The sequence below is a fragment of the Ictidomys tridecemlineatus genome, chromosome 4 (genome assembly GCF_052094955.1).
Source record: "Ictidomys tridecemlineatus isolate mIctTri1 chromosome 4, mIctTri1.hap1, whole genome shotgun sequence".
In the NCBI taxonomy this organism is placed as follows: Eukaryota; Metazoa; Chordata; class Mammalia; order Rodentia; family Sciuridae; genus Ictidomys; species Ictidomys tridecemlineatus.
The window spans coordinates 174,386,555-174,412,126 of NC_135480.1; the positions used below are offsets into that span (position 1 = coordinate 174,386,555).

Genomic DNA, 25,572 nt, shown 5'->3' on the forward strand with positions numbered 1-25,572 from the left:
TGGGATTCCTGATCCTATCTTAATTTCGTTATTTATTCTCTTAAGTAATCTTAAGTAAGAAATTTCATTTTTCTGGGTATCACTTTCCTTATTTTTAAATATTAAGATGGCCCTGCCTACTTTGGTAAGTTGGTATGAGGTTCAGTGAGATATGATATATAAAAAGTGCTTTGTAAAAAATGTGAAGGGGGTGAGGTGAGGCATTAATACAAGATTTCATGAGATACCTGCAGAATTTCTCCATAGTTGATCAAATTGAATTGTCTATGGAGGAAGTGTTGGCAAGCATTGCCCTGGTTATATGGAGATTGGGAAGGAGTTAAGATCTTCTCTGAGATACACAATTATAAAATAAATGAAATCATGAGTAAAGGGGCTTGATACTTAAAGTAAGATTCCATATAACCTAAAGTAAAAGCCAAAACTATATAGCTCTTAGAATAAAAGCAAAAAAAAAAAAATTCTTTATGATCTTGGGTTAGATAAAGATATCTTAGGATACAAAAAGTTTTAACCCTAAAAGAAAAAAACTGAAAAATTGAGCTTTATAAGAATTAAAAACTTCTAACAATTAAAAAAAATGCCATTAAGAAAACAAACAGCGGCTGGGTTTGTAGCTCAGTGGTAGAGTGCTTGCCTAGCACGTGTGAGGCACTGGGTTCGATTCTCAGCACCACATAAAAATAAATAAAAGAAAGGTATCATGTCCATCTATATCTAAAAAGAAAGAAAATAAACAGTTTTCCACCACAGATGCAAAACAAGGGTCCTCGGGCTGTGGAAGCTGAGATTGAAAAGAGAAATAAGGGTGGGGAAGGACTCAGACACACAAACAAGCCATAGACTGAGAAGAAATATTCACAAGACATGTATCTGCAGAAGACATGTATCCAAAATAAATTTGAAAATTCCTACAACTCAATAAAGAAAAGACAACTCAATTTTTGAAAAATGAGTAAAATAGTCCTCAGATAATCAAGTACCTACCAGATTTCAAACACTGTAATAAGTTCTAGGGACAGAGTTGATTGTGTTAGTCTCTAACCTCTGACCTGCATTCTAAACTGGGAGACAGAAACAAAACAAAACAGTCAGTGCCCTCCAGCCAAGGGCTCCTATGCTACCTTCCATATATATTTGTTCTTATCCCTGGTTTAGAGGACCAGTGTTCTAGAATGTATCTGTGCATCAGTGTTTTGCCATATGAATACATGCATGTGCTGGTGGTGATTGTTCTAGGGAAAGAATCATAAACTCTTGTATACTTGTGAATAGTTCTTGAAAATGTTACTTTTAAAAGGGGGAAGTACCCATTAAAAATCATTTGTGGCTATAACTCATAGGTGCTCTTAAAATTATGTATGTGTATAAGAAATTTCTCCACACTCCTTTTAGTCTGGGCCTTGGAATTATGGCCTGGACCTTAGGGAAAATCTAGCACTATATGTAGGGAAAAATCTCCCTTTTAAAAAAAAAAATAATAATAATCCTTAAATTGTGTTCATAATGGGTACTTATTAGAATATACAGATGAATCAAAAAGAATTTAAAATAATTCAGAATCATTCAATAGAGATAGGAGCTATTAACATTTTTTTGCATATGTTTTAGATTTTCTTCCTTGCATATACACATATTTTTTTTAATGTGCCATACTATACATGCTGTTTGTAATCTGCTCTTTTCATATAATATAGATGTGAACACTTGCCAGACATGATGGCATGATGACAATGACATATGTCTGTAATCCCACTACTTGGGAAGTTGCAGAAGTATCATAAGTTCAGGGTTAGCCTGGGCAACTTATAGTGAGACCCTGTCTCATAAATAAATAAATAAATAAATAAATAAATAAATAAATAAATAGTCAGATAGATAAAAGTAAGGCTGATCTAGTGGTGGAGAGCCCCTGGGTTCAGTCTCCAGTACCACATACACAAACTTAAAAATATTTTGTGGGGCTGGGGTTATAGCTCAGTGGTAGAGCACTTGCCTAGCATGTATAAGGTTGGATCCTCACCACCACAAAAAATAAATAAATAAGCTGGACACAGTGGTGCACACCTGTAATCCCAGGAGCTGTGGAGGCTGAGGCAGAAGGATTGTGAGTTCAGAGCCAGCCTCAGCAAAACAGGGTGCTAAGCAACTCAGTAAGACCCTGTCTCTAAATAAAATAGAAAATAGAGATGGGGGTGTGGCTCAGTGGTCAAGTGCCCCTGAGGTACCCAAATAAATAAATAAAATGAAGGAATTATGTCTATCTATAACTAAAAATTTTAAAAACATTTTGTAAACATCTTTCCGAGTCAGTAATCATATTAACACAATATCATTGTTATTATTTATTTCAAACAGGGCCTCACTGTGTTGCCTAAACTGGTCTTGAACTCCTGGGCTCAAGTGATTTTCCTGCCTCATCCTCTCAAGTAGCTGGGACTATAGGTGTGTGCCACCATGCCCAGCTAAATAGTGCATTATTTTATTTCATTTTTTAAATTTAATTTTGTGCTGAGGATTGAACCAAGGGGTGCTTTACCGCTGAGCTACACCCTTAGTTATTTTTTATTTTGAGGCAGGGTCTCCCTAAATTGCTGAGACTGTCCTTGTATTTGTGATCCTCCTGCCTCAGCCTCCCAAGTAACTGGGATTACAGGTGTGCTCCACCACACCCCACTTAGTGTAATATTTTTAAGATTCATTTATATTGTAGCTTGTATCAAGACTTTGTTCCTTTTATCACCAAATAATATTTCCTTGCATGTACATATCACATTTGGATATCTATCAGTTTTTGGATATTTGGATTGTTTCCACTTGAATAATGCTGCTTTGAATGTTTGTATACAAGTTTGGAAGTAGAATTATTGGATCTTGTAACTCTGTTTTTAATATTTTGAAGGACTGCTGGGTCATTTTTCCAAAGTGGCTGCATCATTTTACAGTGCCCTCAGCAATGTTTGAGGGTTCTGGTTTCTTCACGCCATCAACACTTGTTATTTTATTTTGTATTTTAGCTATCCCAGTGGAAGTGAAGTGGCACTACATTGTGGTTTTTATTTCTCTATTGACTAATACTGTGTGCCTTTAGTTACTTTTATGTCTTCTTTGAAGAAGTATCTGTTTAGATTCTTTGCTCATTTTTAAATTGTGTATCTTTGTTGATTGATTGATTGTGGCACTAGGGATCAAACCCAGAGCCTTGAATATGTTAGGCAAGTGCTTTACCAGTGAGCTACATTCTCTGTGTTATCTGTTGAGTTGTAAAAGTCCTTTATATATTTTGATAAGATATATAAGATATATCTTTTCGGGCTGGGGATATAGTTCAGTTAGTAGAGTGCTTGCCTTTCAAAGATATATATCTTATCAGATACATAATTCCCAAATATTTTCTCCCATATAATGAATTGGCTTTTCACTTTCTTGGTGGTATCCTTTGAAGCGCAAAGATGTTTAATTTTTGTGCAATCCACTTTATCTGTTTTTTTTCTTTTTATCACTTTTGCTTTTGGTGTCCTAAGAAACTATCGCCTAATTCAAAATAACAAATATTTACTGTATATCTTCTTTTGTAACTCATAATCTTGTAACTCAGTTTAGCTTCTCTGGTTTCTGCCTTCCTTTATCTCTACCTCATTACCCAAGTCAACACACAAGGGTTTAGAGTCCAACAGAGAAGACTTCCTCTCAGAAAAGGGAGGAAGAAGAATCTAAATACTTGCTTCTTAGTTTTAATATGATTTAATTTAACATAAATAATTATATTTTATTACAATTTTCCCTCACACATATATTTATTAGCCATTTGCATTTTTTCTTTAACAAGTATGACTTGTTCATGTCCCTGAGCATGTGTAACTTACTTGCTCTTTCCTGTACTTTTCATGAAGAGCTGTGGCCCTGCGTCAAAATGAGTTAGAAATCTTCAGAAATCCATATCAGGGGTTCAGTTAAATGATGAATAAAAGAAAGATAGTGGAGGATTTAGACTCAGAGTAAATAAAAAGAAAATGATCGAATAAAAAGGGAAAGAAAAGAAATGAATGGATCAGGGAAAATGATATATGAGGAGTCTAAGTGAAGAGAAGACTGTGGGGACCTGCACTTGGAGGTACAGAGACTGGAACTAGAGGAAGCCACTCTGCCATGGTACAGCCAAGAGACCAGAGAATCTCAGAATGGGCTCTGTGTCCTTGGAGCCAGGCAACCTTGAACAAGAGAGAACTTCAAGGTATCAGAGGTGAACTTGGAAAGAAAGACTTTCTAGGGAATTCTAGTAGTGAAAGTTCTGGGCTCAAACTTAGCAGAATTTGGATGGTTCAGGAGGTCTGTACCCTTAGACAAATATCATAAATATATTAGGCCCATCATGTGTGCCAAGCCTTGTGTAATGGTATGATAGAGTGAAACAAAAGAGATAAAAATAGTCCCCACCCCCATGGAGGAGGGGAGAGGAGGGAAGAGGCCATCAACCATACTTGCAGTCGCCCTAATGTCCACTTCAGCTTACACTCAAGAAGCTCCAGTATAATAGTGTGAATATTAGAATTCATAGTCATTAGAAAGGAGAAGGACAAGTATTCTGGGATTCTTAGGAGGAGAAGTGGGTCAGAGGTGACAGCCACTTGGTCAAATAATATAGTATATTTAAAAATACATTTCTTGCTGGGCATGGTGGCACATGCCTATAATCCCAGCTATTCAGGAAGCTGAGGGAGTTGAATCTCAAGCTGACTTCCTTATATATAAGGGCAGCCTGTGAAAGGGCTCTGGGTATAGCTTAGTGGTGGAATGCCAATGGGTTCAATACTCAGTCTACAAAATAAATATATTCATTTCTTACAAATTTATAGCTATGACTATATAATGTATTGGTCTTGATTTCTCCACCTGTCCATAAACTTGAATGCTGAGCTCTGTGAGAGGCATATCTGTATCCCCTCTGTGTCTTGGACCTTTTCAGACATCCTAAATGGTTTTCCCTTAATTATGTCACTATGCAGAATTAGTCATTGTTTACTGTTCAGAACGAGGTCCTTGCAAGAGAAGGGGAAAGAGCTGTCCCTGAGATCCCCAGATCTTTATATGTGGTCTTTTGTCACAATTGGATGCATGGTGACCTTAAAATGAAGAGGGACCCTAGGACCTGGATCTGTGCAATGCAGAAAGTATGATGGGGTCCCCACCTGCCTTATCAGGCTGTGCTATCAAGGCTTCATCTTGACCCAGAGCCTTTTTTCCTCCTGGACTCTTCTCCACTGAAAATACTGTTGGGAAGGGCTGTCCCTGACTTCCAGGGAGGTGACATTAGGTTCCCTTTCTTTCCCTCTCTCTCCAGGTGCCAAGCTCTCCTGATGAAATGTGTTCTGCCCCACTGGGCTCCAGGGGCAGTGTCTGGTGCTGTTGATGCCCTTGTTCGAACTTTCCAGAATGGATAGTCCCCCAAAGCTGACTGGAGAGACCCTCATCGTGCACCATATTCCCCTAGTGCACTGTCAAGTTCCAGACAGGCAGTGCTGTGGAGGGGCAAGTGGAAATAGTGGAAGCACAAGACCTAATCCTTTCTGCCCACCCGAGCTGGGCATCACCCAGCCTGACCAAGACTTGGGACAAGCTGACTCCCTTCTATACAACAACCTGCAGTCTACTCCAGGGGCATCTACACGGTCAGCAGATAGCACCAAAAGTAGAGGACGGGATGGAAGAGGCTCTGGGGTCCCCAAACGACACAATCCCTTCTTGCTGCAGGAGGGTGTGAGTGAGCCGGGACTTGGGGACCTGTATGATGACAGCATTGGTGACAGTGCCACCCAGCAGTCCTTCCACCTGCACAGCACCAGCCAGCCCACCTTCCATCTATCTTCTTTCCAATTACCACCCTCTGGCCCTGGAGGGGGCAGGCCATGGGGAACAACACGCAGTCGGGCTGGAGTGGTGGAGGGACAAGAACAGGAGCCAGTGACCACCTTGGGTACTCAGCAGTGCAGCACTAGCCACTGCTGCCGGCCAGAGCTCGAAACAGAGACCATGGAGCTGGATGAGTGTGGGGGACATGGTGGAAGTGGCAGTGGAGAGGGAGCCAGTGACACCTCTGGCTTTTCCTTTGACCAGGAATGGAAACTTAGTTCAGATGAATCCCCAAGGAACCCTGGACGCTCTGGCTCAGGAGCTCAGCACTGCCGCTGCAGTAGCACATCCAGTCAGTCTGAGGCAGCTGACCAGTCCATGGGCTATGTCAGTGACTCCTCCTGCAACAGTTCAGATGGTGTGCTGGTCACCTTCAGCGCCCTCTACAATAAGATGCATGGCAACTCCCGTGCCAATCTCAACTCAGCCCCACAGTCCTGCAGCGACTCTTCCTTTTGCAGCCACTCAGACCCTGGCGCCTTCTACCTGGACCTGCATCCCTCCCCAGCTGAGTCTAAGATGTCTTGTGAGTCCCACCACCCTGAAAGTGGAGGAAGGGAAGTGGGCTGTGGTTGTCCTCACACCTCATCTCCTGAGCTTGATGCCAACTGTAACTCCTACCGCCCACACTGTGAGCCCTGCCCAGCGGTGGCTGACCTCACAGCCTGCTTCCAGAGCCAGGCCCGTCTTGTTGTGGCCACACAAAATTACTATAAACTCGTCACCTGTGACCTGTCCTCCCAATCATCCCCAAGCCCAGCTGGCTCTTCTATTACTAGCTGCTCTGAGGAACACACCAAGATAAGTCCCCCACCAGGCCCTGGCCCAGACCCAGGCCCCAGCCAGCCTTCTGAGTATTACCTCTTCCAGAAGCCAGAAGCTCAGCCAGAGGAACAAGAGACAGTGGGCTCCTCCACAGAAGCAGTAGCTGCCATGGGCCCCACTGTGCTCGAGGGGCAAGTGTACACCAATACTTCACCCCCCAACCTCAGCACTGGACGTCAGCGCTCTCGAAGCTACGACCGCAGTCTTGAGCGCAGCCCTCCTGTCCGCCTGGGCTCACTGGAACGCATGTTGAGTTGCCCAGTACGTTTGAGTGAGGGATCTGCAGCCCTGGCTGGGTCCAGCTCCCCACCCAAGAGGGTCACCTCCTTTGCTGAGCTAGCCAAGGGCCGGAAGAAAACTGCAAGCTCTGGGTCCCCACCACTTCGGGTGAGCGTTGGGGACTCCTCCCAGGAGTTCTCACCCATCCAAGAAGCCCAGCAAGATAAGGTGGACCCACTGGATGAGGGCTCTCGCTGTAGCCATAGCCTTCCACCCATGCCCTTGGGGCCAGGCCTAGACCTACTTGGCCCAGAGCCCTGGTCCACTCAGGTCTGTCAGGGCCCCCAGTCCAGTGAGACTCCACCAGCTGGCCTCAGAGCTACTGGGCAGGTTCCCCTGGCCCCACTGATGGATCCAGGGTCTGCTCTCCCTGGAAGCCCTGCCAACAGCCATACCCAGAGGGATGCAAGAGTTAGAGCTGACGGTAAGGAACTCAGAGGCTGAAGAATACCAAGATATATGCATGACCTCCTTTGTGATAGGTCCCCAACAACCACCCCATCCATACCATGACGGATTCCTCTGGCTAGATCTATTATCTTTCCAGTTCTGGGCAATGTCCTTCTGCCCTGGAGGGGGCAGCAGGGGTGGGGAGCAGAGGGAAGAAGAGAGAGGCTTAAAAAATACACTGGAGGGCTGGGATATAGCTCAGTTTGTAGAGTGCTTGCCTTGCATGCACAAGCCCTGGGTTCAATCCCCAGCACCACCAAAAAAGAAAAAGAAAAGGCCTTTATAACAAATTCGAATAAAAAAGTTAAAAAAAAAACACACACACACACACTGAAGAGATGGAATCTACAGGACTTAGATACTGATGTATTAGGAAACAAAATATTCATAAGATTGTGTTTCTCAACCCAGATGACTGGAAAGATGATGGTACCCTGAATAGGGATTAGAAACAGAAGTAGATTTTTAAAAAAATATATTTTTTCTTAAGTTTTAGGTGGACACAATATCTTTATTTTACATTTATTTGGTGCTGAGGATCAAACCCAGTGCCTCATGCATGCTAGGTGAGCACTCTACCACTAAGCCACACCCCAGCCCAGAAACAGAAGTAGAATTATTGAAAAAAAAGGACAAAGGAGTTGTTCAATTTTGGATATTTAGGAATTTGCAGTGCTTAAGAGACAACCAAAGGCTGTGTCCAACAGGAAAACCGCACTGGATAGCAGTGGAGTCCATTCTTTATCAATTATTAGAGCTACCCTAAGAACTTGAAACTTAAGCTAGGGACCAGGGCACGCACCTGTAGTCCCAGCCACTTGGTACATTTATGCAGGAAAGTTGCTTGAGCCCAAGAGTTAGGCAATATAGTGAGACCCTGTTTCTAAAAGTAAAAATTAAAAAAGAGAAAGAACCTGTGACCTAGCTTCCCTAGGCCAGCCTTTTCCCTATTCATTTTATTGTATTTTAAGTATTATTATTTTATATAAGCCTTTGTGTTAAGGTGGTGCTGGTGACAAAAATAATGAGAAGGACAATCTGCCCTCAAGGAAATCCAACTAAGGAAGGAAACAGATCATTCAAATGCAAAGATGGCAGTATATGCTGCTGGTCAGAGAAAGGATTATCTAAATCAGAATGGAATGTCAGGGGAGGATGGCTAGCACAGTTTACATTTGAGCCCAATCTAGAAAAATGATGAGCATTAGGTTTTGTGGAGACTTTTAAGAATGTTCTGGGCTCATGGAATAGTCTGTACAAAACTACAAAGGCACAGAATAGCTTGATGTGTCCCAGGAATTGCAAGTACAGTAGTAATTCAGTATAGCCATTGTAGGATGGGAATGGAAGCACTAAAGGATTTTAATCAGGGAAGTAGCTTTGTTACTGCTCTTAATGTTTGTTGTTGTTTGCTTAGATCCAAGTCTAATTTTAAAGTTCACTGGTGGTTTGGATGGGCAATGGACTGAAAGGGTGTCTCTATGGAAATCAGGAGAGACCACCATATAGATTGGAAAGTTTGTGGAATAAAAATAGTTGAAGCTATGTGAGTAAATAAGAGCATCCAGGAAGAATATGTGGAGTTACAAAGCCAATGAGGATAAAGGTCTGGGGACACTATGATTTAAGGGTGAATAGAGCAACCTTCAAAAGAGATTGATATTGGGCTGGGGATTAACTCAGTTGGTAGAGTGCTTGCCTCGCATGTACAAGGCCCTGGGTTCAATTCCCCAGCACCACAAAAAAAAAAAAAAAAAAAAAGATTGAGGTGAAGCCAGGTGTATGGTGGTGCATACCTATAAACCCAGTGATTCAGGAGTCAGAGGCAGGAGGATTGCAAGTTTGAAGCCAGTCTCAGCAATGTAGCCAGACCCTCAAGAACTTAGTAATATAACAAAATTTTAAAAATTAAATAAAAAGTTCTAGAGGTCTATTCAGTGGTAGAGGACCCTGGGTTCAATCCCTAGTGCTGGAAGGGCAGGGCTGACTTAAGATGACTTTGCCAGAAAATAGAAGAAAACCTATAAGAGAGTGAAAAAGAAAAATCACCGCATGATAATGGGGACAGATCTTGAGAGCAACTGTAGGAGTACTGAGGGCAGAAGCCAGATCTCAGAGAGCTTGGAAGGAGAGGGGGGAATACAAAGGGAACAAGTTCTCCCACAGCCGCACTGCAGCCTTAGGTTGGGTCTTTTGGCTTCTCAAAGGAAAGGGGTTAAAAGTATTGGGCTGGGAGTGTGGCTCAGTGGTAGAGCAGCTGCCTAGCATGCGTGAGGCCCTGGGTTTGATCCCCAGCACTACAAAAAAAAGAAGAGTGTTTTCAAAAAAGTCACCTGTGCTCTTGGGGATCTTAGCCCATCAGAAGACTGCACACACCCAAACATACATAAACAGCTGCCCTGGGGCAGAGTTGACAAGGAGGTCTGTAGGGAAGAGGCAGGTTCAGGGATTGGCCAGAGAGAGCAATTTGGAACCCACTTTTTCTTAAGACTACAATGTCTGGGGTGTATCTAGTGAGATGCTGTGGCTGGCATTCCATGAGCATGAAAAGTCTGGTCAGAAAAGAGAGGCATTCAAAATTTGTTTCTATCAGTGAGTTATGGTTCTCTTCTATAAGTCTCCAGTAAGTGGGCTGAGGTCGTGTCTCAGGAAGAGCGCTCACCTAGCATGTGTGAGGCACTGGATTCGATCCTCAGCACCACATAAATATAAAATAAAGGTATTGTGTCCACCTACAACTAAAATATAAATTTTTTTTTAAAATCTCTAGTAACCTACCACAGGGCTTTTATCCTGACTTGATACACACAATTGTAGTTGGACACCATACCTTTATTATTTATTTATTTATTTATAAATATTTATTTTTTTAGTTGTAGATGGACACAATACCTTTTTTTGTGTGTTTATTTGTTTTTATGTGGTGCTGAGAATCACCTAGCGTGTGTGAGGCACTGGGTTTGATCCTTAGCAAAAATAAATAAAATAAAAGCATTCAGTCCATCTACAACTACAAAATATATATGTAATTTTTTTCAAAGTTAAAATCATACATTTATTCATAGATTCCAGTGGGAAGAGCTGATTTCCCCCACACTTCTGACCCAATGAGTGCTTACTGGTATTCCATGGAGTTCTGGGCACTACATTTTAAGAAGAAACTTGAAGACTTGGGCTGTTCACCCAGAGAACAACAAACTCAAGTGAATATAGCCTCTGTCTCTAATTTTCTTAAGGACTATCACATAGAAAAGTGATAAAACCTGCTCTCTATATTCCCTGAGAGAAATGAGACACATTCCCCAGAGTGGGCCTCCTTATCTGATTCTCCTGCCCCAATTCACACCCTGGGGCATTATAAGGAGGCTTTTTAAAGAGTAGGAATAAATAGTTAATTCAGACATACTCTGTGTAGTTGGTGCAATAAAGCTGTGGTTGAGAGGACCTAATCTGATAGTCAGCATCAGCTCAGCCTTGAAATGTGATTAAATAGAAAGAAGGATGATGTTCCCAATGGAGATAACAGTGTGCTTAAAAATGGGGATGGAGTTGGGCATGGAAGGGCAGGTTTGTAATCCAGCTACTTGCCAGTATGAGGCAAGAGGATCACAAATTGCAGGCTGCCCTGAGAAATTTAGACCCTGTTTCAAAATTTTTTTCTCAATTTTTTTCAAGGACTGGGAGCATAGTTATTTGTAGAGCACTTGTTTAGCATGTGACAGTCTCTTGGTTCAATTCCCAGTGCCAAAAAAAAAAAAGGGAAGGAAGTGGGGAGGGAGAGAAAAAGAAAGGAAAGAAGGAAATGGGGATGGGTAGGGAGAACAGAGTTAAGGATGGTAAGTATGGAAGTCCTAGGAAAGAGCAGCCTGATTTATGCCATGTGCAGGCACCTACTCACCTGAGAACATTTGATTTTTTTCTGTGGTCACTAGAAACCACAGGAGATAAAATAAGGTAAATTATTTCAAAAGGCTAGCTGATTTATGTATAGTGATTGTGAATGCAGTGAAACTGGCATGAATCAAAACTGGGGATTCATTCAACTATTCAGTACCTACTATGTACCAGGCCCTATGTTGGGCCCTGGGGATACAGCAAAGAACAGTATAATCCCTATTTTTCTGGGGCTTTTACAAAAAGTAATAGGCAATAAATACCCAAAAATAATTTCTGATGATATTAAAATGCTAAAAAGAAGAAGAAACAGGGTGATGAGACAGAGTGACCTGCCAGAGGGGTGAGGGTGGTCAGAGAAGGTCTTACTGGGAGGAGTGATATTAGAGTTGATGTCTGAGTAGTGAGATTTTAGAAAGAAAGAAGTCACAGTCACGGGTGCAAAAGGCAACAAGGTGTTAATGAAATTAGTTTGTAAGAACAGAAGGAAAGTGTGGCTAGAACAAAGTAAGCAAGGGAGAATAACACTAGGGATGGTGGGAGGATATAGTTTGAAAATGTCCCCAGGGCATGTTTCTGAAACACCTCCCTAATGGGGCTGTGGTTCCCATCCATCATGACTCACTGATGTAAAAGAGATGAGGTGTAGGAAAACCAGGCTGACTTCACATTGTGAGTAGTGTAATGTGGTGGAGAGAACTTAGACCCCAAAGTCAGAATCTGGCCTAGACAGAATTCTGGCTATGAACTTGAGCAAATGACTTAATGTCTCTAAGGTTTAAAATGTTAACTGTTAAGTAAGAATATAGTCCTGTCTCTGTAATAGAGTTTTGAGCCACTCTTTCAGTGAGCCACACCCAGGGTTTTTGAAAATGTTTGTGGCGCCACCTTGTGTTCATTCACAGGTCCACCACATGCTCTGTGTTTTCTTAGGCATGTGGTATATACACAAACACGGTCCTGGGGTTCTGTGTTTAGTTCTGAACCCCATGAAGTCTTCTGACCTGAAGACTGACTGAAAGAACAAGACATCAACATGCTTGTGCAGAGGGAACAGATGTGGATTCTGAGGTTCCAGTGCCAGGGTCATGGAAGAGCAGCTTTGGGGGTAGAAGGATAACAGGAAGGCTGATTTGGGCTGCTACAAGTAAAGAAGTATTTTTCAGGGTGTGGTGGTATACACCTGAATCCCAGCTGCTTAGAAGGTTGAGGCAGGAGGATTGCAAGTTCAAGGCCAGCCTTGGCAACTGATGGAGACCCTGTCTTGCTAACTATTGGGGATGCAGCTCAGTAGTAGAGTGTTTATTTGCCTAGCACATGACAGGCCCTGGGTTCAAGCCTCAGTACTAAAAAAAAAAAAATGGTGATTTGCTCAAGAATGAAACAATCTAATATGAGTGGAGACAGGATGATGAATGAGTCAATAACATGACAAAGTTATTGTCAATAACAAACACTGAGAATCTGTGACTCTAACTCTTAAGAGTTTAGGCCTTAGAAACAAAGAAAACGGTGTTTCTGTGGGGCGTGGCACACCTGTAGTCCCAATAATCCCAATAATTTGGGAGAGTGAGGCGGTAGGATCTCAAGTTTGAGGCCAGCCTCAGCAAGTTAGAATGGTCCTTAGGAACTTAGTGAGACCCTGTGTCAAAATTTAAAAAGTAAAAAGGTCTGGGGCTGTGGCTTATTGGTAAAGCACTCCTGGGTTCAATCTCCAGGACCAAAAAAAGAAAAAAAAAATGGTGTTTCTGCCAGTAACAAAAATGGAAGAAAGTATCAGGGAAGCTGTTTTAAAGTAGCATATTCTTAGTGAAAGAGCCCTACATCAGAAGAATCTAAAGATCAAAAAGGAAGTCAAAGTTAATGCTGTGGGCTCGTGAGTCATTTATATGAAAGTCTGAACTTAAGCTATTCTATGCAAGAGAGAAAGTGTGAAGTGAGATATAAGAATTGTGTCTTAAGGTACATGTACCTTTGAAGTGAAGAAAATGAAGAAGGATTGAACAGCAAAGAGATATAAACAGACCAGTATCATAAAAACATAGGAAACATGTTACAGAAGGAACAGTGTCCCTCCCATGACTTCTGCCCTATTCAGTTCGAACAATCTAGGTCCTGCCCCTCTTCCCCAGGGGGCATCATCATCTACTGTCTATGCTTCTGTGTTTTCTTCATGGTGGGTTTCAGTGTCTGATTCCTTCTCCATACCTGTTGCTACAGGGGGTGGTGCTGAGAGCCGACCAGTCCTTCGCTACAGCAAGGAGCAGAGGCCAACGACGCTGCCTATTCAGCCCTTCGTGTTCCAGCACCACTTCCCCAAGCAGCTGGCCAAGGCCCGGGCTCTCCACAGCCTTTCCCAGCTCTACAGCCTCTCTGGCTGCAGCCGTGCACAGCAGCCTGCCCCACTGGCTGTCCCCACTGCTCCAGGCCCAGCCCCAGCTCCCTCAGGGGAGCCACAGGTGTCCACACCCCGAAACACTGGCAGAGGTGCCAGGAAAGCTGGGCCTGAGCCAGAGACCTTACGGCCATCACCCCTGGGCAGCTACTCCCCCATCCGGAGTGCTGGCCCCTTTGGGCCCAGCACTGACTCTTCTGCCTCTACTTCATGCTCCCCTCCTCCAGAGCAGGCCACAGCCACAGAAAGCCTGCCCCCATGGAACCACTCCTGTCTTCCTACCGTCCGGCCTGCCACCTCCCAGCAGCCACAGAAGGAGGATCAGAAGATACTGACCTTGGCTGAATACCGACTCCATGGAACAGGAAGCTTGCCACCTCTGGGCTCCTGGAGATCTGGCTTCAGCCGGGCAGAAAGCCTGACCCGAGGAGGTGGTGAGGGCAGCATGGCCTCCAGACCCAGTAATGGTATGGACTTCATCCCCAGCCCAAGCAATTCTACCTCTCCTTTGAATGGTTTCTTATATTCTAGCCTGCGGACAGGGGTTGAAATATTTGCATCTCCTTCCCCAGCGCCCTAACCCTGAGGCTTTAGTGGGCCCACTGGTTGGACATGAAATGCTGTCTCCTTTTAACTCTTGCTTGTCTGTTTCTTCTGCTGATCTTCTGCTTCCAGCCAACCACCTATCCCCTCAAGCCCTCAAGTGGCGGGAATACAGGCGGAAGAACCCACTAGGGCCACCTGGTTTGTCAGGGAGCCTAGACCGAAGGCCACAGGAAGCTCGGCTGGCCCGCAGGAACCCCATCTTTGAGTTCCCTGGTTCCTTCAGTGCTGCTAGCCATCTGAATTGTCGACTAAATGGTGTGTGGGCAAGGTCCCCAGTACACCCAGGGCAGGCTCTGCCACAGCTGGGAAGGGCTGGAAAAGGGATCAGTTCCATAGGAATGTGTCTCAGAGAGAGTCTAAGATAGTGAACTGAGCTGGAACTCTTGGAAAAAGAGTTGTTTGGGATTGATTTTTCTCTTATTTACAGGTCAGGTAGTGAAGCCGTTAACACTGACCTGCCCTGACTTGCAAGACCCCTTCTCCTTGACTGAGAAGCCTCCAGCTGAGTTTTGTCTGTCCCCAGATGGCAACTCAGAAGCCATTTCTATCGACCTCCTTCAGAAGAAAGGTACATACAATCCCCAGCTCAGGCCAGGGATTCTGCTGCCACTACCTATGTACGTCTGTTGCCCTACTATCTAGGCCTCCAGAATATCTCCCTGTCTTAAAAGTCAAAGTGCTGAGAAGGACCTGGAGAGCACTGGAGCAAGAGGTAGAGGTTCATGTACTGTGAGTGAGCGAGTGTCATTTTCAAATGCTTAGGCACCAGACCTCGGCCCCTACCCTCACTGAGCCAAATATAGTGAGGGATGGGTGGTGGGAGCATGGGGGAATGGAGGAACTTTGGACTGGGCAAAGGGGAGGGTGGGGATGGGGCATGAGAATAGGAAAGATGGTGGAATGAGATGGACATCATTACTCTAGGTACATGTATGATTGAATGAATGGTATGACTCTATATCATGTACAACCGGAGAAATGAAAAGTTGTGCATCATTTGTGTACAGTGAATCGAAATGCATTCTGCTGTCATATAAAACTAATTAGAATAAATTTTTTTAAAAAATATTTTTTTAAAAGTATAGTGAGGAAGATCACTGTGTAATAAGTGCCTACGTGCTGTAGTGGGCATACTGAAGGGACAAGAGGATCTGGCAGCTTCTGGAAGCATGTTGGTGATATCTGGTTAGATGAGGACTGACAGGAACCTCCCTATTTGGCAAATAAGTGACCACTGAATTAAAAGAGAAGTTTCAGGGAGGGGTGGGGAAATAATTGAGTATAATTGCAGGCTAAAGGGTAGAAGCCTGGAAGGAGGAAAAGATGAAACTAAAGTTTCTTGCCCAAGTTCCTTGGGCAGGTGAGATCCAAAGCTTAGGGAGAAGAAAGAACTGGGCAAGGAACAGCCACTGCCTCCAAGATAAGGGGGAGGGAAGGAGGAGGCATAAATCTGATATACTGTTTTTTGTAGGGTTTGGATTTTTTGTTTGGTTGGTTGCTTAGTTTCATTTTGTTTTGTACTGGGGATTTAACCCAGGGTTGCTTTACCACTGAGTCACAACCTCAGCCCTTTTCATTTTTTGTTTTGAGATGGGTCTCATTAAGTTGCTTAAGGCCTCACTAAGTTGCTGAGGCTGGCCTCAAACTTGTGATCCTCCTGCCTCAGCCTTCCGAGCTGCTGGGATTACAGTGTGCGTCACTATGCCCAGCAAATCCAATATAAGTTTTGGAGGGAGAAGGAAGTTAAAGGAATTCATAACCAGTGGCTTCTGTTCTCTGTGTGAAGTAGATCCAAGGGCTTGAAGTGCAGTAAACATTTGACACAGCAGCTTAAGGGTTTAGCAGAGGATGCTAACTAGGCAAATACCAAAGAAGTGCCTTTGTTTGGCACCAACATGAGGGACCTGGATTTTCTCCATCCTCAGTCAGTGGCCTGTTTTCTCAGAGCAGATATTGATAGTAGAATTGATCCAGGATCAGAAAAGCTGGGAAGTGAGAAGGTTTAGGGTCTTGGCAGAGGTGGCACTGAGTTGGGCCCAGGCTGGGAGGTAAAGAAATGAGGGGCTGGGCATGGTGGGCACACCTATAATCCCAGCAACTTGGAAAGGCAAGGCAAGGCAAGAGGATTGCAAGTTTGAGGCTAGACTCCACAATCAGTGAGACCTCATCGCCAAATTTAACATTTAAAAAAAGGGATGGGGATGTGACACAGTGGTGGAGCACTCATAGGCTCAATTTCTCAGTACCAGTGTGGGACAGGGAGTACAGGAGGGGCCTGAACATGCACAAACAGAAAAAGGCAAGGACTGGGTGTCTCTGTGAGACCCAGGGACACTGCGAGTAAGTGTGGGAGCGCTGCCCCTTCCACACCGAAGTTCATTCCAACTGGATCGACTAAGAATTGGTTCAAGGACTTGTCAAATTCTCTTGCAGGACTGGTAAAAGCTGTTAACACAGCTGTGGACCTCATTGTGGCCCATTTTGGCACAAGCCGGGATCCTGGGGTAAAGGTAGGCAAGAAAATCTGTAGACCTTCACCCTGTATGCTGCTTTCTTGCTTTGTTCCCTTGCTTTCTTGCATTTAGAGCCCAGAGTTAGAACTCCGGGATGGGGCTGACTTAGAGAACCAAGGTCAGACTTCACATGATTTCCTGAACTTCCCTACTGCATTTGCAGGCAAAGCTGGGAAATAGTTCAGTGAGCCCCAATGTAGGCCATCTGGTTCTGAAGTACTTGTGCCCTGCGGTCCGGGCTATTCTAGAAGATGGGCTCAAGTCCTTTGTATTAGATGTCATCATCGGGCAGCGTAAGAACATGCCATGGAGTGTAGTTGAGGCTTCTACACAGCTAGGTAAGTTTTGGGTGGCAATATTGGAACCCCATACTGAATTTAAGGCCACAGAAGTCAGTTGTGTAACCTCCAACTCTGCCTTCCTCCCAGGCCCATCCACCAAGGTCCTGCATGGCCTCTACAACAAAGTCAGCCAGTTCCCAGAGCTCACCAGTCATACAATGCGCTTCAATGCCTTCATTCTTGGCCTGCTCAAGTGAGTGTGGAACAATAGGCTCTTCTCTACAGCCAGCCCTGTCGGGCTCTGCCTCCTCTCAAGAACCAGCTCCCTCAACTGAGATAGAAGGAGTAGATCTGTGCCAGGGCCCAGGCTTCCTTTCTTCCCAGCTGGCGACAGCCTCTCAGTAGGCACTGCTTTCCCTTTACACCCTCTGTTACTGATCACCAACATGGCCTCCTGCTTTTACAAATCCATACTGTGGCTTATTTGGAAATTAATTGGCTTCGGTGTCTCTGGATCTTGTGATCCCTGATCCATTCACCTCCAGTTCTGCTTCCAAATTCTTCTTGAACTGTAGGGCCACCTTAGAACCCATGCAGTAGTAGTATCCTTTCTTAGGTATGGGCCCAGATCACCCTCTTTGGCTGCCTGTCCTCTCACTTAGTAGCCACGCTGACTTCTTGGGTCTTGTGCGGGCTTCTAGGGGAAGTGACTCACTTGTAAATTACATGTCTACCCCATTCCTCATGTCCCCACTGACTTTCCAGAATTAGGTAGTATTCAGGCCCTAGAAAAAGATTTCACCTATATTTGCTCTCTGTATCTGACCCCTGTACTGCGTACTTTGTACCTTATTATCTGGCTCTATCCACACAAGACTCAATTTTTTTCACCTGTCTCCCTACAGCATCCGGTCCCTGGAGTTCTGGTTTAATCACCTCTATAACCATGAAGGTAAAGTCCAGAACCTGCTATGTCTCTCAAAGTCAATACAGGCCAGACCTCAGAGACTCAGAAAGAGGGAGAAATTACTGTATTTTCAGGTGCTGGAGGTGGGGGCGGGTTGGGTACACGCAGACCACACAGCCTCTTCCTCAGAGCTTTAAGCATCGACCCAAGTCTTCTCCTGGTTTCTACTTGACTTAGACCCTTGCAGGCAACAGGAGACTCAGGCAGTCTGGAAGTTAGAGTGACCAGAAACTCCTCTCTTTGAGATTCAAAAGCTGTCACTTCAGGTAGTGGAGTTTGTACACTGCACCGCTGCAGGGGGCCTGGTGTGCACCGTAACAGCACACTGCTGGGCAGCAGCATGTAGTGGCTCCACCTCAGTGTCCCACTCAGGTCAGGCTCTGCTCATTCCCTCTCTTTCCCTTAGATATCATCCAGACCCACTACCATCCCTGGGGCTTTCTGAGTGCAGCTCACACCGTGTGCCCTGGCCTCTTTGAGGAGCTGCTGCTACTGCTACAGCCCCTGGCCCTGCTGCCCTTCAACCTCGACTTGCTTTTCCAACATCGGCTGCTGCAAAGTGGGCAACAGCAGCGGCAGCACAAGGAACTGCTGCGGGTGTCCCAGGACCTGCTACTATCTGCCCACTCAACGCTGCAGTTGGCCCGGGCCCGTGGCCAGGAGGGCCCTGGAGACATGGACAGGGTAGCCCATGGGGAGCGAGTGAAGGGTGTAGGTGCTCCAGAAGGAGGAGAAGAGGACGAGGAAGAGGAAACAGAAGAGGTGGCAGAGACATCTGGGGGCTCAGGCCATGGCAGGTGGGCCCGAGGTGGACAGGCTGGCTGGTGGTACCAGCTCATGCAAAGCTCCCAGGTCTACATTGATGGCTCCACTGAGGCTTCTAGGTTCCCTCGAGGTAGCAGCAATAGCAACAGTGGCAGCAGCAGTGAAAAAAAGAAAGGGGCAGGAAGTGGGGGGCCTCCCCACGCTCCACCCCCCCGAGAGGGAGTAGTGGAAGGGGCTGAGGCCTGCCCTGCCCCTGAGGAGGCCCTTGGCCGGGAGAGGGGCTGGCCCTTCTGGATGGGAAGCCCCCCAGATTCTGTGCTCGCTGAGCTGAGACGCAGTCGGGAGAGGGAGGGGCCCACTGCCCCACCAGCAGAAAATGAGGAAGGGACCTCAGAGCCTTCTCCTGGGGGCATCAAGTGGGGACATCTCTTTGGTTCCCGAAAAGTTCAGCGGGAAGCCCGGCCCACAAACAGGTGAGATCCTCCCCATAGTATGGATGTGGAGTAGGGAAGCCTGACCTAAGCCAGGGCATGGACAGAGACCGAGCCTGGCTGCTCTCCCCTAGGCTGCCCTCGGACTGGCTGAGCCTGGACAAGTCCATGTTCCAACGAGTGGCACAGACTATGGGTGCCCGCCGCGAGACAGAGCCCAAGGAAAGCCTGCAGGAGCCACACTCTCCAGCCCTGCCCTCCAAGCCCCCCTGGTGAGCTAGGAGAAATGGAAGGATTGGGGAGCTGGGTTTGACTATCAGTGGGGTTTTTCTGACTTCCGTTTGTTATTTCTCCAGCGAGGTGCAGGCTCTGTGCCACCATCTGGCCACAGGCCCAGGACAGCTGAGCTTCCGCAAGGGAGATATCCTGCGGGTGCTGGGGCCAGCTGGAGGAGACTGGCTGCGCTGCAGCCGTGGCCCTGACACTGGCCTGGTGCCTCTGGCCTACGTGACGTTGACCCCAACTCCAAGTCCAACCCCTGGAAGCAGCCAAAACTGAGGCCCTGTGCATGCTGGTGGCCTCAGGGACCCTCATATCAATCCCAGACTCAGAGCCCAAGAGCCCTGCCCAAGCCCTCTGACTTGGCTACAGAAAGTAGACTGAGAGCTGGGGGCCACATATCCCTGTGCTGGCACCTGCTCCCTGTGCTCAGTATTAATTACTCCCCTTTAACTGTCCCAGTGACCTCGCCCACACCTCTACCCAGGAAAGGAGGGATGGGGTGCAGCACTGGGCTGCCAGGATTCCCCTGGCCCATTTGGGCCAACCCTTCTGGGGGTCTACATAGACAAAGCAAGTACCTGTGGCAGGAGATGACCTAGAAGGCCATCTGTAGGGTTCCCTAGGCAAGGTGGTAATAAGAATATGTAACAGTATTGGGGCCAGATCCCTAAGCCCCCTCAAGCTGTAAATAGGCTGTGACCAGTGCCTGGTCGTCAGAAGAGGGAGGAAGAGCCCAAGCTTCTGTTTATGTATTTATTTATTTATTTATTACACCTATTAATAAAAAAGGTGCTCAGCCTCCAAACCATTTCCTTTGTGCTCCCACTCCCCCACCCCCTGCCCACCAACTCTTTTCTTCCAAAAATATGGCCGGGATAGAAGGGCGAACTTGAGATCCAGGTACCTAAGCCAGGAGCTGCTTTTGGGTGGTGCTGAGGCCCAGAGCATCATGAGTGAGATGCCCAAACGTATGGCCAAACTGGAACTTATACCCTGTGCGGCCAAGAGAGTCTGTCATATATAGCCAGTAGCCTGAACGCCATTTAATTCTCAGCCAGTTGCCTAGACCACCCAAACTCTGGTCCTAACTCTGCCCTGTGAGCTACCTTAGTTTCCTTTTTTGTCTAATGATAAAGCTGAATCATATGATCCAAGATCCCCCCATTTGTTCTAATCTTCCAAGCCATGCCCCCTCCCATCCCACACACATAAACATTCCAGTCCACGGTGCCTCCCTCAGGCTGGTCTCACCTGGCACGTAGCCCCCATAGTGAGGGAGAAGACCTAGGTTCTGAAGGTAGGTCCTGGGAAGCGAGGGCAGAGTTTTAGAATCTTTCTGGGCCCTGCCCAGTGAGTTCTTCTGCCCAAATTCCTTCAGGGCCTGGTTGGTGAGCACTGGAAAGCTGGAGCCAAAGAGGAAGCGGGCGCGGGGCACATAGCCAGTGAAGCCTGAGTGGATGGGGACACTGAGTTAGACATCCTGTGGGCCTCCCCATGCCTTTGGTCATTATCCACCTCCTTACCTGACATGAAGAACTTCTGAGGGTCTGTATCATCCATGGAGTAGGGGGAAGCCTTGCGAAGGAAATTGATAGAAGAAAAATGATGCTGTTAAGTTAAGCCCCTGTTCTCTTACACAAGCTCCCAGGAACATGGGCATTCAAGCCCGACCCCTGTACCCACAGTCACACTACCCATGGTCAACCCCCGGCCTGGATGCAAAGGAAAAGCACCCCACAACACTTCTCACCAGGCTTCTTGGTCTTACTTGTTGTTTCTCCCACTTCAGCTCTGGCTTCTTCTCTGTCTCCAGCTCTAACTCTGACATTGGCTCTTGGTCTTTCTCCTTGTCTTTTTCCCCCTTGGCCTTCTTTGACAGTTTTTTACTCCCCTGCCCACCATGCCACTGAGTAAAACCATTCAGAGCCTCAGCCCAGACCTGGTTGCAGTTCTTAGCAAAGATGAACTGTGCCTGGGGTACAAAACCTGGTGTGCAGGGAACAAGGAAGATATGTTAGTACTGGGGACACATGCTATGGGATGGCAGCCCCTGTTCAGGCTGGTATACAAACCTGTGTACCCAGGGATCATGCTGGAGCTGAGCCTTTCATGCCCATGCCTGGGAGGGAGGCTCTTCCTGGGAAGCTCAGGAGATCTCGGAGAACGAATGGGAGGCAGAAGTGTGCGGTGGGTAGGGGGCCAGGCTAGGCCAGGAGGGCCTCGAAGTAGCTGACCAGTCAGCTGCCCGTAGGTCTGGCCCATGCTGAACCGAAGTAGTGGGCAATGTCCAGTGTACCTGTAGCACAGGACCCACCCACTCACCTCCAGAATCCCCCTGCCTCACCATCCCCAGAGACAGAAGAACCCTCTAAAGCCTTGATATTTCTGGACTTGGCTGTGTAGATATTTGGAGCAGGTGTTTTTAAAGCCTCTGCCTGGGCTTCCAGTCCTACTTCTCTGCTGTTCCCATGGAGAAGACAACATAGTACTTTGTGACAGACCCAGCTATTGCATCCTCTTGCTTTTCCTCCCTGCCTAGCACCATAGATACCTTGGATCTCTCAAACCAATACATCCACTTGACCCCAAGGGTTAGGTGACCCAACTCCTATATCTAAGTCCCAGAAGCCAGCAGAGGAGTACTCTGAATAGAAGTCTTACCCTGGGATATAGTGAGGGCTCAGAGGACTGAGTCCTGGGATGAAGTTGCTGGACACAGCCATGGGAACCCAGGAAGTTCCTTTTGTTTCCCTTCCTGCTGAGCTTCTGTGTACTGTGTCCAAGGCTGTGGAGCCAGAGGAAGGAGGCGGAGCTGGAGGAGGAGGGGGTAGGGTAGCACTAATGTGATGACTCGTGGGAGCCAAGGCCAGCAGAGCCAGAGAATGGGCTCACCGGTATCTGCCACAGGACAAGCCACCCAAGGCAAGGAAGAGGCTGAGAAATCCAATTTGTCCACTCCGAGAAAAAGGAAGCCTTGAGGTGGGAGGGCAAAAACCTCTAGGGCCCTTCAGGTCTCTATCAGAAGTCTTCCTTGAGGCCTCCCTGTGATCAGGGCCTGAGGAGGTATAGCTGTGGTGCCCCTGTGAGTGAGGTCCTTGGGAAAAGGTATGAGGGGAGATGATTGGGGAAAAAAGGAACCCGGAAAACTCTAGGTAATAAGTTTTTTCATTGAAGTAGTTTAACAAGCATTATTTGTTGAAAACCTTTATAATCTGAATCACCCCTTAACAAATATGCAATGTTCTGCTTGGCATACCAAGAGTGGTATGTGCACATTCAAAAAAGCTAAGTTCCATGGCTTTGGGGTATGTCTGAACCCCACTGTCTGTTTACAAATGCACACAGCACTACTCACTCTATACTCTTGCTGTACGGTACAAATTAATGTACACTTGGAGGGGGCACTGGGGAATTGAACCCAGGACTTCGTGCATGTCAGACAAGCACTCTTACCACTGAGCCACATCCCTGGCCATAGATAGATAGATAGATACATACATACATACATACATACATATACATACATATACTATGAAACCAAAGTGTTTGTGTAGAGAAGAACATAGCCATGAGGCCAGGCAGATGTGGGCTCATAATAGCTTGTGGCCTTGAGTGGACACAAACTCTCAGAGCAGGTAAATTCTTCTGAACCTGAATTCCTAAACAATATGTGAAGGTTAAAATAACCTAACCTACTGACGTACTTAAGGATAAAGTAAGCTAGTATGTGTGAAAGAAGTGGCACACAGCCACCAGAACTGCATTTCCTCTTTTTGTCTGATGTTATCTCTCAGCTTCTGACACATGGAAGATCAATGATCTTACATTCAGTGGATATAGGTTTTTTGTTTTGGGGTTTGTTTGGTTTTTTGTTTGATGGTTTTGAGATTTTTTTTTTCCACCATGGATTGAACCCAGGGGCACTTAACCACTGAGCCACAACCAACCCTTTTTATATTTTGTTTTTGAGATGGCCTCGCTAAGTTCCTGAGGCTGGTTTTGAACTTGTAGTCCTTCTGCCTCAGCCTCTCAGCTGCTGGGATTACAGGCATATGCCCTTAATCACCATGCCTGGCAATATAGGTATTCTTACTGGAAATTTAGGGGAAGGAGCTTTGAGGTTAGTGCTGGAGTTATAAAACTAAGGGACAAATTAGAATTTATTAAGAGAATGTACCAAATTCAAAGAGAAGAAAAAGCACTATAAAGACCAAATCGCAGAGAGAAGGAGAAGCATGATTAGAAATTAGCTCTGGGCTGAGTCAGGGCCAGGCTGGCCACTTTCCCAACTAGATTCACTTCACTGCTCATCTTCCCAGTCCCAGGCTGTGACTGCCTGTGCTGACCATGCACAACACTGACATCTCAGTGTATGTCAGGGGCCCAAGGAACACATTTCACATTCCTCACTGTTCTGCCAAGGATAGCCTTGGCATGTGTCATTTAGGAGACTGGCTCACAGTTAAGAAAATCTGCTAGAGTGAAGATAGGAGCTGAGGGGAGAGCCCAGAATAACAGAAGTCTGTCAACATTAACAACCAGGACTTTAGATTCTGTGACAGACACTTCCGGTCGAAGTTTCTATCTATTTTCTATCCCCTACTTCTATTTCCCTTCTAATAATCGGCCAGGAACTTAAGGGACAGCCAGCCTTAATTAGTTTAGGCCCATACTGATCCCCTAGCCAATAACTAGGGAAGCATTCTGGTGTTTTGGGCAATATGAGGGAAAGTCTGCTAGGGCAAGGTTAGGGGAGCATCCTGGGAAAAGTTTCTTTGCTCTTAAAAAGACATGCACACGAAAAATGGCTACTTCTGCCTCTAAACATTCTGGGAGTGTTAACCTGGAGACAAAGCCTGAATACATCAAAGATGGCTGACAGAATAAAACACCTGAGGTTTTGACAGTAATGGAGAGCCACTGAATTAAGCACCTTTTTATTTCATTATTGTTGAGACCACTTTGTTTTGTTTTCCATAAAGCCAAACACATCATAACTTTAAAAGTTAAATTAAAAGGCAGGCACACACCTATAATTGCAGCTACTTGGGAGGCTGAGGCAAGAGGATCACAAGTTCAAGGCCAGCCTGGGCAATTTATGAGACTTTGTCTCAAATAAAGTGAAAATACAAATATATACATGGACTTGGAATGGAGATAAGAGAACACTCCTGGTTTCAATACCCAGTACCATAAAACATATGTAATTGTTACAAATTCTATCTTCACTAAATGAACACTGGCCAAATTCTTGAGCCTCTGTTTTCTCATCTATACCATGGGAAATTTTAATGTTACCATCTCATAGAGTGGGATAAGATAGATAAGATGGTATGTAACAGGCAATTATCTCAGAATCTAGTTTATTTTAAGTGCTGACTAAGCAGCAGTTCAGGGGAGAAGGGAAGAGGTAAGGGCAACAACAGATGTTAGGGGAGAGGGTCTGTGAAATTGAAAAACAGAAACATTAGAATTTGGAATATAGATTAGGATGTAGGGACTAGAACAACGTTTTTCTGCAAAAAAGAACATGGCAGTTAGAAACAAGTGATGAATTAAAATAAAAGTACCACATAAAAATAAATACATAAAATGTAGATACCGTGTTCATCTACAACTAAAAAATATTTTTTAAAAAAGAAACAGGATTATTCTTAGATTTATGGTTTGTGAAGAAGCCCTGTCCATTATTATTTCCTATTACCTTTATTATTTAGGATACATAGCCTATTACCACTATTATTTCCATTGTATAAAGAACATTTATAGCCAGGCACGGTGGCACACACCTATAATCTCAGTGGCTTAGGAGGCAGAGGCAGGAGAATCGGAGGTTCAAAGCCAGCCTCAGCAACTTAGCAAGAACTTGTCTCAAAGTGAAAAAATAAAAAGAGCTGGGGATATGGCTCAGTGGTTAAGTGCCCCCAGGTTCAATCCCTGGTACCAAAAAAAGAAAAAAGAACATTGCTAAACA

General features: G+C 45.6%; 2 protein-coding genes across 10 annotated transcripts in view; one reads left to right on the top strand and one right to left on the bottom strand.

Annotated features, from left to right (window-relative positions):
* The window catches only part of Rusc2 (RUN and SH3 domain containing 2), a 59,412-nt gene extending 39,009 nt beyond the window's left edge, over positions 1-20,403 (top strand). For 5 of the 7 annotated variants that reach the window (XM_078047801.1, XM_021726965.3, XM_013359060.4 and 2 more), the window contains 11 exons: positions 5,342-7,438; positions 13,579-14,220; positions 14,429-14,614; positions 14,787-14,927; positions 16,793-16,869; positions 17,036-17,210; positions 17,301-17,406; positions 18,059-18,105; positions 18,527-19,358; positions 19,451-19,588; positions 19,673-20,403. In XM_078047801.1, coding sequence (XP_077903927.1) covers positions 5,410-7,438; positions 13,579-14,220; positions 14,429-14,614; positions 14,787-14,927; positions 16,793-16,869; positions 17,036-17,210; positions 17,301-17,406; positions 18,059-18,105; positions 18,527-19,358; positions 19,451-19,588; positions 19,673-19,874 — 4,575 coding nt within the window. In that variant the 5' untranslated portion in view covers positions 5,342-5,409 and the 3' untranslated portion in view covers positions 19,875-20,403. The remainder of the gene's footprint in view (positions 1-5,341; positions 7,439-13,578; positions 14,221-14,428; positions 14,615-14,786; positions 14,928-16,792; positions 16,870-17,035; positions 17,211-17,300; positions 17,407-18,058; positions 18,106-18,526; positions 19,359-19,450; positions 19,589-19,672) is intronic. The other 2 variants (XM_078047803.1, XM_040286009.2) reach the window with 2 other exon arrangements.
* Positions 20,338-22,415, bottom strand: Cimip2b (ciliary microtubule inner protein 2B). 3 transcript variants are annotated; one of them, XM_005326242.5, is made up of 6 exons: positions 22,260-22,415; positions 21,671-21,894; positions 21,367-21,584; positions 21,122-21,173; positions 20,850-21,047; positions 20,338-20,591 (listed from the first exon to the last, which is right to left on the bottom strand). In XM_005326242.5, exons 1-6 carry the CDS (start codon positions 22,319-22,321, stop codon positions 20,503-20,505), a joined length of 843 nt encoding a protein of 280 aa, XP_005326299.1. In that variant the 5' UTR covers positions 22,322-22,415; the 3' UTR covers positions 20,338-20,502. The 3 variants fall into 3 exon arrangements, with proteins under 3 accessions (XP_005326299.1, XP_040141946.1, XP_040141947.1); XM_040286012.2 differs by having other exon boundaries at positions 21,349-21,584; XM_040286013.2 differs by having other exon boundaries at positions 21,349-21,584; positions 21,671-21,861; positions 22,260-22,409.
* Between the last annotated feature and the right edge of the window lie 3,157 nt (positions 22,416-25,572).